Genomic DNA, 19,047 nt, shown 5'->3' with positions numbered 1-19,047 from the left:
CCTTCCATTTGTCCGCGAGCAAAATCGTGTTTTGCGACGAAACAAAAAGCAATACAGACACACACCTCGCAGACAGAGAGCAATCCAAAGAAAAAATCTGAGCCGCGCGCATTGCAAGCTGGGAATACGGCCATCCCATAATTCATCGCGCCTTAAAACATTCGGAGAGGCTTCGGAGCGTGCTCGGAACTCGCTCGGTCTGTGTTCGGGATGCCATTACTGCGAGTCGACCAAAGTCAGCCAATGGTGGCGTACTAGTTGGGTCACGTGCTCCGACTCAGCCAATCGGCTCTGTCTGTTCTCTCGGCAATGTTTGCTCGGCAATCTTCGTTGTTTTCTCTTACAAGCGTAGAAAAACTTTTCATCAACAGCCGCCATTTTGGATGAATAAGGGGTCCAAAATTTGAGGTGTTCTCCGCCGAAATTTGGCTTCTTTTTTCGTCCCAGTGGCCGTTTTTGAGGCGACTGTTCACACTCAACCTTCATGGAGTAGCTCCGGTAAGAGATTGAACTCCGTTCGCCGTGGGATTGCAGCTCCCGACGGCTCGATGCTCGGCAATGCTTGCCTGGGCAGTCGCGGAGCGTTGAAGTTTTGATGGGCTAGTACGATGCCGTAGAACACCGTCATGAAGAGACTCTATCCGTGCCTTGACCATGAAGAAGAAAATCGGACTGTGCAACCATATATTTGTGCGCGTGTCGGACCATCAGATCTCCTAAAAGTGTATTGGTATGTCGAGGGTTTAAATTCTTGATAATCTTTCCCCATTCTTGAGCGCATAGGGCATCAGTGGTTTAGGCTTATCAACATGGCTGACCATCTTGTCGACGGACCGCCGACGAAGCGACAGAAGTTGTCAGAAGCGGGCCTCTCGTCGGATAGCGCTGGTGAGTGCAACTCTTTTTCACGTCCTACGCCCGTCCATCCCCGGCTGCTCGGCCCGGGTCCGTCTAACCGTGATCGTGCTCTTGGGATCGCTGTTTCGCTGCTCCCGTGTCGCTGGGTCGGCCCATGTTTTGGACCGCATCCCGCGCTCCGGAGCTTAAATTGAGCCTCGATACTGTGTGTTTGGGCCCCGAACGACCGGACCTACTGTCCGTTTGACGTCGCCGCATGAAAAGCCTGGTTTCTCCGTGCGTTTAGAGCGCTCGGCCGACTCGCACAGCGTCGTGGGGCCGACAGATTTTCCCCGTGCCCGACTTTCCCGTAGCATCGGCCAACCCGCTTGCGTTCAAATCGCGCTGCCCGTGTCTGGGCCTCAACCTTTTGCGGCGGGACGTTTTGGATTTTGTCAGTTTTTCTCTTCTCCAAAAATAATACGACCGGGATCGGAGCCCGATGTTTCCGAGAAGGACCGCGAGTGTTTCCGCGCTCGCCAGTGCACCTTGCCCGCCGACCGAGCTGAGAGCGGGGTTGGCCTGGGACCGCTAACCCTAATTGCAACTCAAAATCGCCCGATCCTCGGCTCGGGAGGCTGAATTTTCCCCAGTTCGGCCTCAATATTGAGGACTAAAGCCGCGTGGACCCGGGTGGGAGCCGTACTCGAGGTTTCCGACGCGCTGCGTCGTCGATAGCGCGACCCGTACTCGTGAAACTGCCGCGAACTTTCGGCGCCGTTGCTCCCTCCGTCATTTTAAGAGCAGCGAGCTTGTCGGGTGCCAGCGCTTCCATGTCGCCGCGTTTTCGGCCGTACAAAATTAAACTCCGGTCCCAAGCGAGTTCGAAAAATGGTGTTTCGGGCAGTGATCGCGGCGGTGATGGAGCCGAATTTCTTTCGAGATGCGGCTCTTCGTGTCGATGCCTTTACCAAAGCGCCGACCTGTCACCAGCGTCTTCCATCTCTGGAGGCTGAGCGGGATGGCGAGGATTTCGCGTCTAACTAGTGGTCGTTAGCACTGTGATCTTCTTCCGCGTTCCGTATCGGTACCTGGTCCTTCTACAGTGAGATGTGTTTTCTGGAACGAAGAAACACTTTACGAGCTCCTTGTTTCGTAGGTCAAGCTGACGGTTGAACACGCATTGCCTTGAAAAGCGCTTATTGTAAAACTCTGGTGTCGATGCGAAATAGTGCCAACTCTCGTGTTGCGTCACCGGTCGCTATGTTTTCTGTTATTTCTTGGCATGTGTAGGTGGACCGAGTCATGTGTGTTTTGGCGCTCTGGTGGTGGTCCTCGTCCGTGTATATTACTCTCTTGAATGCTCATCATTGCAGTGCACATTTCAGGCATGTGTGCGTCTCTCGTGAGTTTTGAGAGGCTCTGATCAGAGCACACAGGTGAACTAAGCAAACCAGAAATATGTTGTGAGCCGGTGCCACTATGCTCCTGCTAGAACTGTGTCCAGTGCATCGAACCTGCAAGTAGTGCTTCCTGTGCATGCATTCACTCTCATCGACAGGTGCTGGCATTGCCAGAAGCGTATAAATGGAGGCTCGGATACTTGCTGCTGGTGCCATTGGTTAACGTTCTAGGCTGAAGCTTGTCATAGTAATCAGAGGCATTTCATAGCATGCATTTGAGCCGTAGTGTAGCACGTGTTGATAAGCGTTGCTTCCAAAGTGTTTGGTGTGAGGCGTCTTGTCATTGCACTGCAGCTTGACAGTTGTCAAGCATGACAGTTGCAGCTTTACGGTCAAGGGAGTCTGTGTCAGGTGTTGCACAAAGTGTGTTGTCAGAGTCTCTCATTGGTTCGTTGCGATTGATGAGTTGCGCAGAGTAGGATGTCACTCGGCTTAGCTTAAGATTCTTTACCATGCACTGGCGAGTGCAATAGGGAGTGGAGCATTGGACCATGTCATGTGGTTTGTGCTTTGCATAGGTGTCCTGCATTGCATGAGCATGATTTTGCCCCGTAATCTCTCGTATCTTGCCGTTGACATGTTGATGGGTCGACCGTGTGTCAAGATGTGTTGAGGCCGCTTTTTGTTGGCAGCCAGAAATCTGAAGGCGTGTGCGGCTGGCCACAGGCCGTCGGACACGAGTGTGGAAAGTTGCGAGGTAGCACAGGAGCATAGTATCTTCGAAACCGTTTTAGTTAATGCAGTGTAACGGCGATGCAGCACGTTAATCTGAAGGTAAATTCGGTTCTCTCCTAGGATGCATGTTGTAAGATTGCATCATCCTGGAAGAAGCATCCTGAGCACTCTTGCCCGTGCATGCCCTTCAGAACGCTGCCACTGTACTTGGCCTCGGTGGTGGTTCTGCCCTGCGGCTTCTTGCATTCGTTCATTCAGCCGACTCGATTAGAGATTTGATAAATTCAAAAACTTTATCGGGAAAAAAAAAAAAAAAAATTAAGCTCCTCGTGGAAGTGTATTGGTTTAGTTTACGCCAAATAAAATTAGGCACGAGCACAGGTTTGAAAACCACACAGGGAATCAAGGTGATGAGAAAAAGAAATCCTCACGTGTCCTGTTGTGCAACGAATATGCTGTAACAGCTTCAGAATTGTGTTGCACGCTACAATTCTGCACGAAAAGCTGCAGAAATTGACAGGAGGGATGGCTTCTCTCCTGTCACAGATATGACAAGAGCTAGAAAATGGTGCGACAACTCCATAGTCACCAACGTGTTGAGAACGGCACGGTGTGTCTTTCGCCTCCAGCACCCGCTCATCGCCTTGCATCATATTTCAGTTGCACGTGCACTCTCTAGGCTCGCAAGATGCCGAAGCGTTATTGAATGTATGAAGCTTGTAACGAAGCTGTGACAACTGAAAGGCCGCCTCCTTGCCATTCCCGTCTTGTCCGTGACTATATTCTAGACATGCCATCGATTGGTTGATCGTTTAAACGAAAAAAGTAGCATTATTCGCCCACAATGTGCGAAGAAACGAAAACGACAGCTATAGCACGGTAGCGCAATGCGGGTGGAATGGTGCCGTCACATACCTGAGGACAGAGGTGTGGCATGGTTAATTCTCAGCCGTCATGGATGCCACCGTCAACCGCCTCCAGTGCTCGGCAATCTGTGAAGTAATTGGGTAAGCGCGGTGGAAGTTTCTAAAATCACCAACATAACGTGTAGCAACTGGATACTGCCAAAGTCGGATTTTGCATAACACGAGTAATGTTTGAAAACATGTCTTTCAAGCAGACGACACGGCACACCCTCCTTTCGTCGCGTCGTTACTGGCGGGATGCCGGGGCTCTGCGCTGCGCGGCCGACGGGGAAAGCCAACTTCCTTGGCCTCGTGCCACAGCGGAGAGAAGGGTTTCTCTGTAGCGACGACGACATCAACAGACAAGGTCAAAATCTCTGCAAAGGGTTGCCCAAAAAGCTGTCATTTTAAAACTAGAATTGTCCCGACGCATCATTCGTCGTTTTGTCTGTTCCCGTGTATAGACCAGCGCTTCGCTCCAACGTCACGACGCCGTAGTGGCATTGCTGTAGGCACGGCGCATACTCGGACGCTTTTCCTCGTGCGAATCTGGGTTTTTTGCACGTGCAGTGCCCACACTTGGTGAGGGCAAATGCAGGCTTGTTTGTGAAAAGCGTGCCGGCATGTAGCTTGCTCAATGGCACGTGGGCCTTCGTTGTTGCGGAGCGCAACCTTCGGCGTCGTCTCTTCAGTTGCGCTGACCGTCGTGCGTCTCTCCCCAGACTTCAGCAGCCTCTGGGCCTTGGAGAACGAGCTCCCAGAGGAGCTGATGGGCTCCGGCGGAGGCCCCTCGCTCGGCGACCTGGGCCCGCCCTCGCAGAACGCACAGCAGAACGGCACAACGAGCGTCGAGGACACGGTGTCGACGTCGGCAGCGCAGGCTGCGGCGGCAGTGGCGGCGGCGGCTGCGGCCAACCAGCGGCAGCACCAGCAGCTCTCTCAGCTGCTACAGAGCAAGGGGGTGGCGGCCAACCATGGCAGCCCCGGCCCGAAGGAGCTGCCCAAGCAGCTGGGCCTGGTGGTGAGCTCCTCGGGCCCCCTGCTGAACGGCCCTCCGCAGCTGGGGGCCGCCCAGGCAGCCATGGGGGTGCGTGCATCTATGGCGGGGCTACTGGCGGCCGGTGGCCCCAACTCCCCGCATCAGGGTCCCCAGTCGGGGATGGTGGGCCCTGGAGTCAAGGTGCGTGCCTCTCCCTCTCTGCTTTCGGGACGGTTTCCGCGGTGGTGGCGTCCCCGTTCTAAAGCGGTAGCCTTATATAGAAACCCTGCATGAGCCTTGCTAGTTGGTTGACCTTGCTAGTTGGTTGCACCATTGCAAACTCATGGCAGAGAGTGTCGGCAACAGAGAATGTGTGCACTTTGGTCGACATTCAGCATATTTGCTACTCAAGTGAACTGTAGGGTGCTTGCTAGTCAGGCGAAATGGCGGACGAAACGAGGTCGTTTTCGTCGTTCAGCACGCGGACCACCATAAATTTCTTGCACTGCAGCGTAAAATCGGTGTTGCATATGAAAGCAAAGTGATTTTTCGACGGTTGAAACCTTCTAGTCAGTGCATAGGAATGACACGGCGGAAGCAAAAAAATTACTGGAAACAAGGTTTGTTTCTATACTGCCTATGAAAACCAAGCAGCGATAGCAGACGACAGAGTCAAAACGACCTCCTCTATTGAGCTTCTTAGCGTTGCCGTTATGCGGCCTCATTTTCGCTGGAGTCGACAATGCAAAAACAAAGATCAACTAAAAAAATTTTTTTTTTTTTTTCACATGGATAGAATTTTGTTTGTAGTTCGCATTTGGTGCATATTCTGCATGTAAGAAGATGCTACACAGTGCTTTGAGAATTGCCTGCTTTATTAGTGTATGAAAAAGCTTGTATGGTAATCATTATTGACATAGTTTGTCGTTCACAAAACTTCTCAAGTCTTATAACGAACGGTTTCGAAAACACAAATCCTTGTTAGGCTGCACCTATAAATAGTCTGCACTGTGCAAAATTTGAGCATTTGAATTGCCATAATGCGCGGACCATAGTTGAAAAAATGTGGTACTCGCGAGACTGTTCGCCTCGCTTAGCCGTCGTGTCTTCTCGCTTTGGTGTGGCAACAGGGTCCCGGAGGGTTGATGGGCCAGGCGAACGCCGGTTTCCACGGGGGCTACGGCCAGGTCATGGGATCTCTGGGTGGACCACCGCAGCAGAGGCCACTGGTCCCGGGCCTGGGGGGCAGCATGATGGGAATACCACCCCGGTACCCCAGTGCGGCCGTGGACTCCTCTCAGCTGCAGAACGTGAGTGACTTTCTGTTATTCTTCCCCTCCTTCTAGGTCTCTAGCTTAGCAACGCTTGCTCGGAAAGTTTGTCGCGCTGCGCAACAAATAGTCCAAAATCGCTTTCTAAAATATAAGGTCCTATAGCTTCTTTTTGTGCAATGGTTTCACAAAGGACAATGGTACAAGAACTAGAATCAGTCTGGTTGTAAGCGATGTAGTGCTTGTGAGGGAAACTTTTTATTTTTGACTTTTGAATGAAGGAGATGTGATGGTCGATATTTTTGCCAAAAGAACCTGCCATTTAGTCAAACATCAGTAGCCGATTTCGACGTTGCCCCCGGAAGACGGACCCTTGCTGTTTGCCCGAGTCCAAAGCGTATTCTATCAGCATTCGCCCTAGAGGTTGCTCGGTTTTGTGCTCTGCAGCACGGCCAGCAGAGTCCCCTGGGCTCCTCCTTGGGCCAGCAGCAGCAGGGCCAGCCCCCAGGGCCTCAAGGGGCACCCCCTGGGGGCGGACCTCCCGCCCCACCCCAGCAGCAAGGACCAGGCCACCCGTCGCCCGGGGCCGGGGTAGCTCCTCCCCTCGGCGCGGCAGCGCCCTCGACGGCCGACCCGGAGAAGCGCAAGCTGATTCAGCAGCAGCTCGTGCTCTTGCTTCACGCGCACAAGTGTCAGCGGCGGGAGTCCCAGGCGGCCAATGGAGAGGTGAGGGGGCCGTTTCTTTTTTTGTTTTTTTTTGTTTTGGTTCTTGACTTATTTACAAAGGCGAGCCCATCGTGTTTGAGGAGTGTGTACTTTTTACCAAATCTGAGGAAGCTGCAAGCATGAGTTCATAGGTTGGTTTGGTACTGTTGTATCACGCCTTGGCTTTGCCCTGGGTATCAGGCCCGGTCCCCCGTCAATTGGGGCGGGGTCGTTATTGGGCATGGCCGAGTCAGCTGTCACCTGGGGCTGTTGTATTTCTTGCCTTCTATTAAACATGGGAAGAAGAAAGATGTCAGCATCTTGTTTTGTTATTTCTTTAAAGAAAGGCATGCTTCTGCCTAGCTCTAATGACATTTGTAAATATCCGGTGCGCATCAAAAAAGAAAAAAAAAAGTTAGGCATGCATTGCTTTATAACTATGCTGGGGACGAAAGAGCTCAACTGCATCCATGTAGGGCAAGCACTTTACTTTTGAGTGCTTGATGAAGGTAGCTATGTGTTGGAAGACTGCCTAGCCCCGTTGCTGCTGTGACGGTTGTGGGTGCAACGCAGATGTATGACAGCGTTTTGTGCTCCCTTTGCGTTTTGCGCACGCCGCAGGTGCGCCAGTGCTCGCTTCCTCACTGCCGTACGATGAAGAACGTGCTGAACCACATGACCAACTGCCAGGCGGGCAAGACATGCCCAGTGCCCCACTGCGCCTCCTCTCGGCAGATCATCTCGCACTGGAAGAACTGCACCCGCAACGACTGCCCGGTCTGTCTACCGCTCAAGCAGGCCTCGGACAGGCGGCAGCAGCAAGCCGGTGAGCTCACAATCTTCGATTTGTCTGTGCCTTGCACAAGGGAGCATGCAAAGAAGCCGTTCATGCCTCATCGTGTCGTTGGCCTGCATAAAATGCTGCTGATAGATATGTTTCCTTTGGAATTAAAGTTTGAAGGGATCAATCAATTTTTGTTAGAATTATCTGGAAAAAGTGGGAAGCATTTATTATAAAAGTAACTTGGTGCAGAAAACAGCACAGTCGTGGAAATAAAACTAGCCGTATATCTGCATGCCTAGGTCCCGTAGTAGGGCTGCAAATAGTTTTTAACCATTGACTCTTACCTCGAAACAGCAGAATGAAAATTATTGCCTTGTGGCTGCGGATGCGCCAGCGGCGGGAGTGGCTGCCGAACTGCCCTGATTCTTTGAGAAGATCATTCTTACCCCTTACGGCTCGTTCCTAATGCTGCCAATCTGACTTAAAACCGGGGTTTACTCTCGTGGCTTCGAGAAATCCCCTAAAGATTGCAAGATGCAGGAATCGTTCAAACTTCGTGCACAAACTGCATGATTTAAAAAGTATACCGAAATAACATCCATCCAACTAAGCACTTAAGACCTGCACAAACTAGGCAGAAGTCAGAATTATCTGATCTTGGAGTCAACGAGCCCATCACGTTCCTAGTGCCCTGGATATTGAATTGGCCGGTTTGTTGCGCAGGTGCGGCGGTGCAGCCCACGCAGCCCAGCCAGAGCCCGGCTCCCGCGGACATGCAGCGGGCGTACGCGGCCCTGGGGCTCCCCTACAACGCGGCCGGCGGGGCCAGCGTCAACCAGCTTGTCAACAGGGGGCAGGGCGTCTCTCAGAGTGAGTCTCGCTTGCTCCGTCGACTTTTCTCGGGTCCTTCTGCCACGATAGACAGGTCTGCTCTCGTCTACAGTTCTGCTCTCGTCTACAGTGCCTCGAATGCGGCTCAGACCGGCACGTTTAGCGCGTCCGAAAAAGTGGTCCCTCGGTTTCCGCTTGAAAGGTGTCAAAAAGTGTGACGGCGTAGCTGGTTGCGATCCTGGCAATGTCACGGCGGCGGCGGGGAATGTGGCAGACGCCGGGTCTGTCGTAGGTCGCTCTCCGGCCTGGCGGTCTACGGAAGCTTTGGCAGCCATAAATAGACTCTTTTCGTAATTTCAAAATGATGCATAGATTATGTGGTGCGGCTGCCATTATTTGGTCCTGCACCGAGAGCACGCATTGGATGCGAGCGCTTTGTCGGCATTCAGAGTGTGTTCAGATCGAAACGCATTCCACACAAGTGCTGCGTTGGTGCTCGGCGGAAACTCAGAACCAATCACGGGCTTCGCACGCTGGAAGCGACTAGACCAACTGCCACATTTACTCGAGTAATAGCCGCACCAATTATGAACAAAACCTGAGGGTTCGCATTTCCGCGGAGCACGCGGATTGCCAATCACTGTGATCTACAGCATGATTCCAACTGTTTACAGGACAGAGATAACGTCTTCACGCGAAGATACCATCTGTGAAGGTTGCATTTGTATGGAGACTCGTGCTCTTGATTTTGTTATTCGCTATGTTATCTATGCGCAACGCGATGATTGGCTGTATATGTGCTTTGCGGTAAAGTAGACACAACGGACTTGTTCCTAAATAGTGTGGCTGTTGCTCGAGTAAATACGGTAATGGCGGCTGCGCATAATCTATGCGTCATTTCACAATTTCGGAAAGGGTCTATTGGGACGCCAGGGCGACAATGCCACTTGTGTCTCGTGCTTTTTGTCGTGAAGTTCTGAGATTAACTGCAGAGATCGTGATGTGCGACAATGTGACGCACTGGCTCCCAGGACGTCCTTCGTTTCCGTATCGGGGCCACTTTTGACGCATGGGCTCGTGTAGGATGCTCAATGCACCACTTTTGGATGTGTTCCATCCACTGTGGCCCGGTTGCAAGTTGAGGAAACTCAAGTGACGGGGTTGGCGTTCTTCGCCTTCGCGGCGTTTCAGCACCTGAGACCGTATTAGGAGAGGGCGGCTCGACCTGAAAGAAGCCCACGTTTTCGCCGTTATGCGATTCGGAAGCTTAGGCTGAGCAGGAGCGAAAGAAGACAGTTTTGTATGCTCTACGTGCTGTAAAGTCGTTCGTGACGCTTTACTCGGTAATGAAGGGAAGTGTCTTTTGCCTTTGCGGAGAATAGCTGTCGAGGTACTGCCGACGCCTTTTTTGAGCGTATGATGGGTTGCGGGGCTTGGCTCCTCTTTCCACCAATGGGCGCGACTCCCATCCTACATTTGCTGCGATGTACGAAATTACATTGTCCGCTTGTGCAGGCTTTTGCCTACATCACATTCTGGTTGCAAATCGCCGTCAAGCTAAACGAATGCTTTCCTTCGAAGCTTGCCAAGGTGCTACTTTACAAATGCTACTTTCTGCATCACGGGTTCTTGGTCGTTTGGTCCACTACTCCACAGTACTCCCAAAAGACAGGGTGTCTAGCGACCGAGAAAACCGGGAATTGTCATGGAAATTTTAATTGCAGAAAAAGGTCGGGGAATTGTCAGGGATATTGTCAAAAAGCGAGCCCGGTCAGGGAAAATGAGCCGGAAACGACATCGAGTTCCCTGAGCAAAGACTTGACGACTTGGAAATAGAAAAATAGGCATTAAATTCTGTTTAGAGTGGAGCGCGGGCTCTGCTCACCCAATGTAGAGTATGCTACCCGATGCAAAGGGAAGAGCCGAAAAATCTAGTCAAAGCCTTGAATTGGATAGAGGGCAAGGCACTACACTAGATTCAGGTATAGCTACTAGATTTAGTAACAAATGGGAAAGTCGCAGACCCCAGTTTAATCCAAGCCTTAAGCCGAAAGTGTGCATCTGGCGGCCATGCGGCCATGGTACCATTCGGTTATTGACGTGTGTGGTTGAATGTCGTGTTTTCATAGTGTTTCCGGGAGTGGCCTCTTCACTGACGATGTCGGCGGCAAGAAAGTGCTCGTTTAATCCGGACTGGACAAACCCGAATATTTCAAAATATGCAAGTTGGATTAAGCCCATGCAAAATGATACAGTGCTCAATGATCAATGCGTTGTGTTGTAATGGTCTTGTATACTTAACCGCCTCTACAGTGGTCAGGGAAAACCTGGAAAAGTCGAGGAATTTCAAAGTAATAATTTGCTAGACACCCTGAAAGAATGGTGTTCTTTCGGAGTAATAGTAGAGCACAGTAAAAGCCTGTTAGTTTTTTTAGGTGGGATTTACGGTGTTTGCAATTAGATGAAGTTCAAGCTAATAACGTCGAAAAAAAGAAAACCGCATTTGACGCAGGTAGACTCAGGAGTGCTGAGAACTACCACCTTTTATCGGTGAAAAATCCCCGTAATCACATTTCTTTAATGTAATGGTCTTCGAGTTTTGTGCACGGATGCAGCGGAAGACGAGGCGATGTACATGACGCAAAGTGCCTTCATAACCCGCAATGTGGATTGCCATATGTGGGCTGTACCGGTGTCTCCTCCTCATCCCGGAGGAAGCAGTACGCAGTTGTTGTCACTGACTTGATAATTGGGAACCTTTCAGCTGATAGGATCGCCAAGGCGACAGGCACGGGCTAGCTTGTGCTGCTAGCTTTAATACGCGCTCTTCTTGCTCAAGGGCTCCTTCTGCGAATGCACGCTTAGAAGCCACCTGGTGTCGACTTTACGCCCGTCAACGGCGTTGCGAAACAGCAGTCTAGCACATAACGTAACCTAGAACCGCCGGCAACATAACTCAAGAGTCTCAAACCGAAGAGCAAGGGGAGGAAAGAACGGTTGAAACTAGGTAACCAAACCGAACGTGCTCAAAAGAGTGCCGCAGCCGTAAGCAATGGATGGATAGACATGGCAAAACTCTTAGAGTCTGGTGGCGTCTGCTGCCATCTAGCTGCGGGTAAAGCGGACAATGCAATCCCACTTGGCGGCGCGCTGCACTTTGAATTGCTGGCGGCGGAGCTGATTTGCGAGCATATTACTGGATTTTTATACGTGGACTTCTGTTGCAGCGTTTTTCGAACCATGGAAGTTGTTCAAATTACAAAAAAGAATTCGAACTAGTGAGGTGTGGTACCGTGTTTACACGATTCTAACGCGCCCCAATCCTAATGTGCAGGTCGATTTAGCTTCCAGATAATCAAAAAGTAAATTGCTGCTGATTCTATTGTGCAGGTAAAATAATGAAGATTGAACGCATACCTGATGGAACAGGTTTTATGAAAGGCACGCCAACACAAAAATGAATGCCGTGCACTAGTCGCAGTTAACAGAGTCCGACGATGGTTCTTCACTGTCCACAGAGGTAATACTTGCTTTTTAAAGCGGTTTAAGTGCTGCGCTCCTTCCGCATGTACGAGTGCGCGACCGTCGCCTGTGGCAGGGTCGTCTTCCAAACAACACTTTGCTAGTGAGTGGGAGGCTGGGATTGCGAGGCCGCGCAGTGCTGCTCCGTTATCCTTTCCCGCCAGCGTGATGCCCTTTTGTTTAAATAAAGCCTCCCAGTGGAATTGTTTTTTGTTTTTTCATCTTAAAACGACAGACACGAGTCGGTAGACACGAGCGAATGCGCGTTATACGTATACCGAAATGGCGAATGTAAACAAACGGTCACAATGGCGATGGGGCTAGCCACCTGATACCGAGCACTGTTTTTTTTTTTTTAATTTCGGGTTGTGGTTTTGATTGCAACGCGCATGTAGTTTTGGGCACCGATTTTGGCGTAAAAAGGTGCACGTTAGAATTATGCAAACACGGTAGCTGTTTGTCACTAGTAGTAGTAAAAGTAGTAGTAGTAGTTGTTGGTTTTAACTGTTACTAGTCCTGGTGCTGTCTTTCTAAAGGCGGGTTCACACATTTGCGTCGTGAGTGTGACCGAGTGCATTACAACCGCTTGTGACTACCTTTGTCGAGAGAACGCACTGATGCCACCTGTTGGGGAGACCTGGAAGAACTCCGTCCTGCTTATATCCTAATTTCTTACTTATCAATCCTTCTTTCGCCAATAATTCTGACAATGCAGTGATGTGATTGCTGCGCCCTTTGCGGCAAGCTGTGCCAAAAGCACTTACCCTGCTACATCCTTCTAAGTTTTGCCAAAATATGAGGAATTTGCATCAACACTGCACCAAAACCTTTTTTCACTTTAATACTACCGAACATATAATAAATCGAGCCCCCCCCGTTAAATGGCCGAATTGTTACGGTAGCCTAGTGCGAATTTCCAGAATTTTTCGATTATCATCTTAAAGGGTCACTGACACCCCAAGGGTTGTATTCTTTTTTATTGTCTAAAACGATGCAAATTGTAGTCATAAACACAAAAAAATACTGCATTGCAAAAAAAAAAAAAAAATTCTTAGGTGCGCGCGCGCGCGTTTTTATTTTTGTTGCCCTTCTCTCCCACTCCTCGCTTCTTTTGATTTTTGACGTCAAAAATCATGAAATTTAGAAGCTTTATAGGCGACATTTCTATGACATTTAATAACGGCAATCGTAAAACATGTCTTTTAAAGCAATTATGAATGCACTACGGCCCTTCTTTCTGAAATACCAAAAATCGGAGTCCGGTGGGATGTTGCCTCCTGAATTTGTATCCTCCCTCGGAAAACATGCCGCATGGGCAGGCGGCACCGCTGGCACGGAATAAAACCGGTTTTTCCCGGCGCACCGGAGCCCTTATTTCCCGCTCCTCGCTTCGGGTCACCGTGGCAACAGCGGCTTGGAGCACGGAGTCGTGAAAGAAAGTCGGCTTGCAGGACTCCGCACTATTTGACGTCAACGCACCGGCGCGGATCGCGCGGGAACTTCGAATTCGGCATTTGGAAATTGTTTTTTTACTTCACAAATACTGATTCCCAAGTTTCGAATTTTGAAGGTATTGTCCCGGCATCGTTTTCAATCTTTTCGGATAATAAAAAAAAAAAATGATTTTGATGTGTCAGTGTCTTTTTAAAAGGAGGGATACATGGGTCTTTAAAGCCAAAAAAAAAAAAATATATAATTTTTTTTTTTTTTTTTTTGGAAAATTAGGATTTTAAAATTGACAGCTATTTTTCTTTTGATCTTGCTATTTCTTATTTTGAAGATTAATATTTGAGCCATGATATCACTTTTTAATAGTTATTGGCTGATATTGCACTAACACCAATGCTAAAAGCAACACTTTTTCATAACAAATTTTGGACTCTCTACAAATTTTTAGGAGGGATATCTCAGCATCTAGGGCAGGCAGAAAGATAACTTTTTATTACCATGTAGCTAAATGTGCGAAGCATGCAATGTTGAAAGCAGATTTTCCTACATTTATATTGAAAAATTGCTTTCAACATTGCATTCTTTGCACATTTAGCTACATGGTTCTAAAAAGTTATCTTTCTGTCTGCCCTGGATGCTTAGATAAGCCCTCCTTAAAATTTGTAAGGAGTCCAAAACTTGTGTTTTGAGAAAGTGTTGTTTTAGCATCTATGACTCAAAATTAATCTTCAAAAAATAAGAAACTTGGCTGATCAAAAGAAAAAGAGCTTTAGATTTCAAGATCAGCATTTTCCAAAAAACAGTTTTTTATGGATTTTTTTTTTATTCCAAAGACCCATGTCTCCCCCTAAATAACGTCAGATTAAATTTGATCTCTGCATCAAACATTGACAGTACTCGGAAGTTTTGGAATATTTCTTATGCTCATTGTCCGTTCTGACTGGATGGCTAGCATCAATGAGTGTGCTTGTCGCCGTGTGGTAGGCGTTTCAATTTTGCATATCTTGGTTTGCTGCAGTGCACCCACCTGCTATGGGAAAAGCACTTCCCCAAAACAAAAAAATTACACACAGTTTCTGAAAAAAAAAAAAATGTAGTGTATACTACATTATTCTAACAATTTCTTTTTCTCATTCAATGTTCATCAAGGATACTTGAGTATTGCAAGCAAACTTTTATGACCAGCTCTATATGTTTATTATTTATGCCAACCCTCGTTTAGTTATTTTTCTTATTTAGGCTCCATCCATGCGATGGCATGGTGAACGAAGTAAATGAAAACTAAATTAATTGGAGCAGGAAATGCGAACTTGGGAATAACCAGAACGGGATTTTTTTAATAAAGCGTATTTATCGTTTTGCATGCTGATTTTTGTTATCGTGAAGTTCTGCCTATAAAATGTCATTGATGTTGATAATCAAACGATAAAAGCTTTGTATTCTATCTGAATTCGAAATGGCAGTTTTATTTTACAACCTCTAGAACTTGAAAAGGCATCAGTTTGGGAGCTCAAAAGTATTATATTTCAGCATTATTTCAGTAGGCTGCGCTACTTGGTTTATGTTTGATTTCATACCTAAAATAACCAGGCATTGCAGTTTTTACAACCCGTCATCAATACGCATCTTGTTACTGTGCCTTGTACTTCTGCGTGCAATTAAACTGCTAGCTAGGGAATCAAACCTGGCATGCTTTGACGCCATCAAAATGTTGCACAAAAGCAGGAAGGCAATCTGAACAGGAACACATAAATCATAATATTATATTCGCACTGGTATGAATAAGAATAAAATGTATGTTTCAGAAGTACTTGTTGCTGCTTCAAAATCGCTCAGACTAATGGCACCACTGCAACGTTACGAACGGCCGCTTCTCGGGGAGAGTGCTCAGGTTTGTTCTCGCAAACACTGCAAAGCTTTCGGTCTAGCCCTATACGCAGATCGAAGTGTTCAGGACTGTCGATCTGGGAGCGGCCTTTGGGGGCGGTATGTACCATAGGCTCGTGTACTTTGTGTAGGAAATTCGGAGGTCGTGTTGGGAGCCACCTCAATGGCTCCGAGGCAAAGCGCCGACCCAAACGCTGAGCGAGCGTTCCGAAATGCTTCTTTGGCGCATCGTAATGCGGGCGGGGGCGCGCCAATCAAAGGCAACGGCGCGGGGAGCGAAGGACGGCGAAACAACCTTGCTCGCGCCGTCGTTGGTGAGGTCGGGGGAAACAAAAGCGGGTGGACTCGTTTGAGGGGTAAGCACAAGCACCAGGTGTGCAGGGAGCGGACGAGCCTGGACGGCGTACGGATCTCTGGGTGGCGAGTTCAAATCACGGCCGAGGTGGTCGGACAGAGGCTCATTGCGGGAAAGGCGCCGTGCAATCGAGACCCTGGTGGCACGTCAAAACGATCCCCGGGCGGTCGAGAATAAGGCCCGTTCACACGTGCATTTGCTTAGGCCCAGTTAGGCCGTGAATATCGGTATGGTTGGCAAGTTGTTCCCTAGCTTTCCCTAGATTCCGGCGCCGCGACATGAATTGCTCAGATTGCATCCAGCTCGAAAGAAACGAGCCACTCGGGACAACGTTGAAGCAGCAGCAGCCATTCGGGGACGCAGTATTTTCATGTGACACTCCGTGCCTGTGATGATGACATCTAAAGATTCGGTTTTGGTATGACATTGATAGTTTATGGAAATTAACCGTCATTGCAGAAAGATGACTCAATATTCTCAACACCATTTAAATATATAAAACATGTTGACAGTGAGAAACTGCGCATTTCAGTAGTGCAAGAAAATTGAAGGTTAACGACAATGATGGCAAAATTTAGCCGGCTGCTGTGTGCGAACGTAGAGGGGGGGGGGGGGGGGGGGGGTCGTAGTCAGTTGCGAGCATGCAAGCCAGTCTTTGATCCTTGGACCTCTGCTCTGGCGTGCCAGAGGCCCTTCATTGTTTTGTTACGTAATACCTCCATATTTGACTCGCGGTTGTGTTGGATCCAGCCTGGGGTAGAGGATAAATCATTATGCAGCCACGCACCCATGTTTTCTCTCGTCCTAAGCAAGTTGCGGCACACTCGATCGCACTCGAAATGCAAATGCGTCAACCGGCTGTAGCGCCCCGCACAATACCGGTAGCGGATTCCCGCTGCCACCTCCATAACGGGCCGCCCGCATGTGCTTGTGCAGTGAATGACCTGCAGCAGGTGGGCCCTGGGAGCCACTGCTCCCCTCAGGACCTGCTCTCGGGCCCTGGCGCCAACCCCGTGGCCTCCCAGCCGGGGGCGCCCCCCGGGGGAGGGGCGGCATCCCTGGGGGCACAGGCGCCCCAGAGGCCACCCCTGGGACCCTCCAACCAAAGTAGGGGTCCTTCAGGGAGGGGCTGGGGACCCACCTGGCTTTGCGCGCTGCTCTCGGTCCAGGCTCGTAAATCCCGCCCTGATCCGGTGTACTTGGGTTTACCTTAAGGTAAAACCAAGTGCACCGTATCAGTGTGGGACTAAAGGTTCAAAAGTTAACCCTTTTGGGTCAACCTTCGAGCTTTCAGCTTAATATTAAATTAAATTTACAGTATATAGTGGCAGTTGTGAGGACGAATGCAATGCAAAAAGTTTCATCTGTGTACATGATTTGTGAAGGAAATCATAGTTATTTTTATCAGGAACACAGTGACATCATTTAGAAAAGCTATTGTTAGAAAGCCAGTGTAATACCCAACATTCTTCTTCACTAGATATGCCCCAGAATGCCTGGAGGGTGCGACTGTGAAAACAAAATCTCCAAAAAGTAATTAATTTTATGCTAAAATTATGAAAAATCGCAAAGGTCTTGCCTGTTATGTCGAATAAAAAACATTCACAAAGTTAAAAAAAAAAAACAAAAAAAAAAACTGCCACAGTTGCATTGCTCATAAAATTCCAGTTGGGAAAAACAATGGGCAAGTCTTCCTTTTTGTCCCGTTACGGGCCGATTCACACGACAGACTGATCCGCGGACGGATTGATCACGTGACGACATGTCTGCAGCTTGTTAGTCTCCCAAGCGCACTTACACGAGAGAGACGACAAGATGATGCCAGCGAGGACGGACCGAACACCACCCACAGTGCCGTGAAACTCCCCACATTGAACCGTGGGACCGTTGCCTAAGAGAGAAATCGACGTTTGCTGCCGCGTTAAAGAATCATACGCCGCTGTTATGCACAGATAGAGACGAAACGCTGTGATAGGCTTCATGCAAAGGGCCACTAGCTTTACTGACCTGAGGCATGACAGTGACACAGGCAGCATGGTCCTATTTGAGAAGGGTTCGGCGTAGAAGTGACGAAATTTGGGGCTCGAAGAGGGGCGTTTGAAGATACCTCCATGCACTCCGCGCTTGTGCACAATACTCGAGTACACCCCAGCCACAAGAAAGGTGTTGCTTGGTGAGAGCCTGATTGGACGTGCAAGAATTATCGCGGCATGCTAGACGAGTGTTGATGGGAGCTTGTTGATACAGACCCGGAGGAGTATCGGAAACTGCGTCGCATCAGCCGGTCAAATTCTTTCATGCATGGAACCAAGAATTACGCGACAAAATGAGCCAGCAATCTCCCGCCAAAAATCCGCAAGTAAAAAGGCGCTCGACTTTGTCAGTCCGCGCGTATGCGGATGTGGTGCAGATCCCAGGAATGGGTGGCGCACAGGTCACATGGTACACGGTCTGCGGGTGAAAATCTCAATTCGGTCCGTCGTATGAATCGGCTATACCAAACGATAGTTTTGCCTAACATTAAATTTATGCGAAAAAGTGGAGCGGAGAAAAACACGCTGAAAGTGCTCGAACTTCCACCTTTTCTTTAGCGTCGGTAAACCGAAAATAATTTATAAAAAAAAATTACTATGTGGTGTAAACTAGTGAAACTTTCTGGGAATGCTCTCTAGGTGTTGGCGGGGGTAAATATTCTTGAAACTCCCCTGTTTCTGCATAATTTTTTTTTTCTGGGTCTGTCTTTAAGTTTGGACACAGCCGACATTATGAGCTGACGGGACCAATTGTGTGGCGTCACAAGTGTACCGACGGGGTGTTTGTGGTGTTTTTGTACATGTTCTGTCGTCGCCGAACCAATCGTGCTTGGAACGCCCGGTCACTTGCGCTTTTGACACTGTCCGGTCGGTCCCATCATCTCGTGGCTCCGGCTGCGTCGGGCCGTAAGCTGAAAAGAGAGCACAAAATGCGGGTTTTCAAGGTTTTCCACCTCGAAGAACCCCCATCTGCTCTGAATGGCAGCCAAAGGTCCGGTCTTGGCGTTGATACAGTAATGTAGTGCAGAAACCTGCAGACCTTGTAAACCCTAACGTGCAGTTATTGGCTTGTAGCTAGGTGTCGGGGAGTGGCTCGGATCTGTTGAAGTGGGGCTTAGACGGGAAGAACACTTTACTATGGTCCGTTCACCCTTAAGCTGAGGCTATAGCCGATGTCACGAGCACGACAGATGGGGTAGTCGCTTTGAGGTGTTCTTCCGCAGGACGAGCACTCTCTCTGGAAATGCACGTCTCAAAGCCAGGGGCACGGGCTAGCCCGCGCTTGTAGCTTTGACTGCAGTCTCTGCTTAAGGGTGAACAGAGTAGGGGGGCTATTCAGTGGGTGCCATAT

The 19,047-nt window shown here is 49.2% G+C and overlaps 1 protein-coding gene across 1 annotated transcript in view; it reads left to right on the top strand.

Annotated features, from left to right (window-relative positions):
* The first annotated feature begins 359 nt into the window (after window positions 1-359).
* Window positions 360-19,047, top strand: part of LOC8035826 (CREB-binding protein) — a 54,990-nt gene continuing 36,302 nt past the window's right edge. Inside the window, 7 exon segments of the mRNA XM_029980876.4 lie at window positions 360-888; window positions 4,603-5,060; window positions 5,990-6,169; window positions 6,578-6,856; window positions 7,457-7,661; window positions 8,343-8,489; window positions 16,600-16,770. Of these exon segments, the coding sequence (XP_029836736.4) occupies window positions 810-888; window positions 4,603-5,060; window positions 5,990-6,169; window positions 6,578-6,856; window positions 7,457-7,661; window positions 8,343-8,489; window positions 16,600-16,770 (1,519 nt within the window). The 5' untranslated portion in view covers window positions 360-809.

The sequence above is a fragment of the Ixodes scapularis genome, unplaced genomic scaffold, assembly GCF_016920785.2.
Source record: "Ixodes scapularis isolate PalLabHiFi unplaced genomic scaffold, ASM1692078v2 PGA_scaffold13__105_contigs__length_92229423, whole genome shotgun sequence".
NCBI lineage: Eukaryota > Metazoa > Arthropoda > Arachnida > Ixodida > Ixodidae > Ixodes > Ixodes scapularis.
This window is presented reverse-complemented; position numbering and strand designations above follow the sequence as displayed.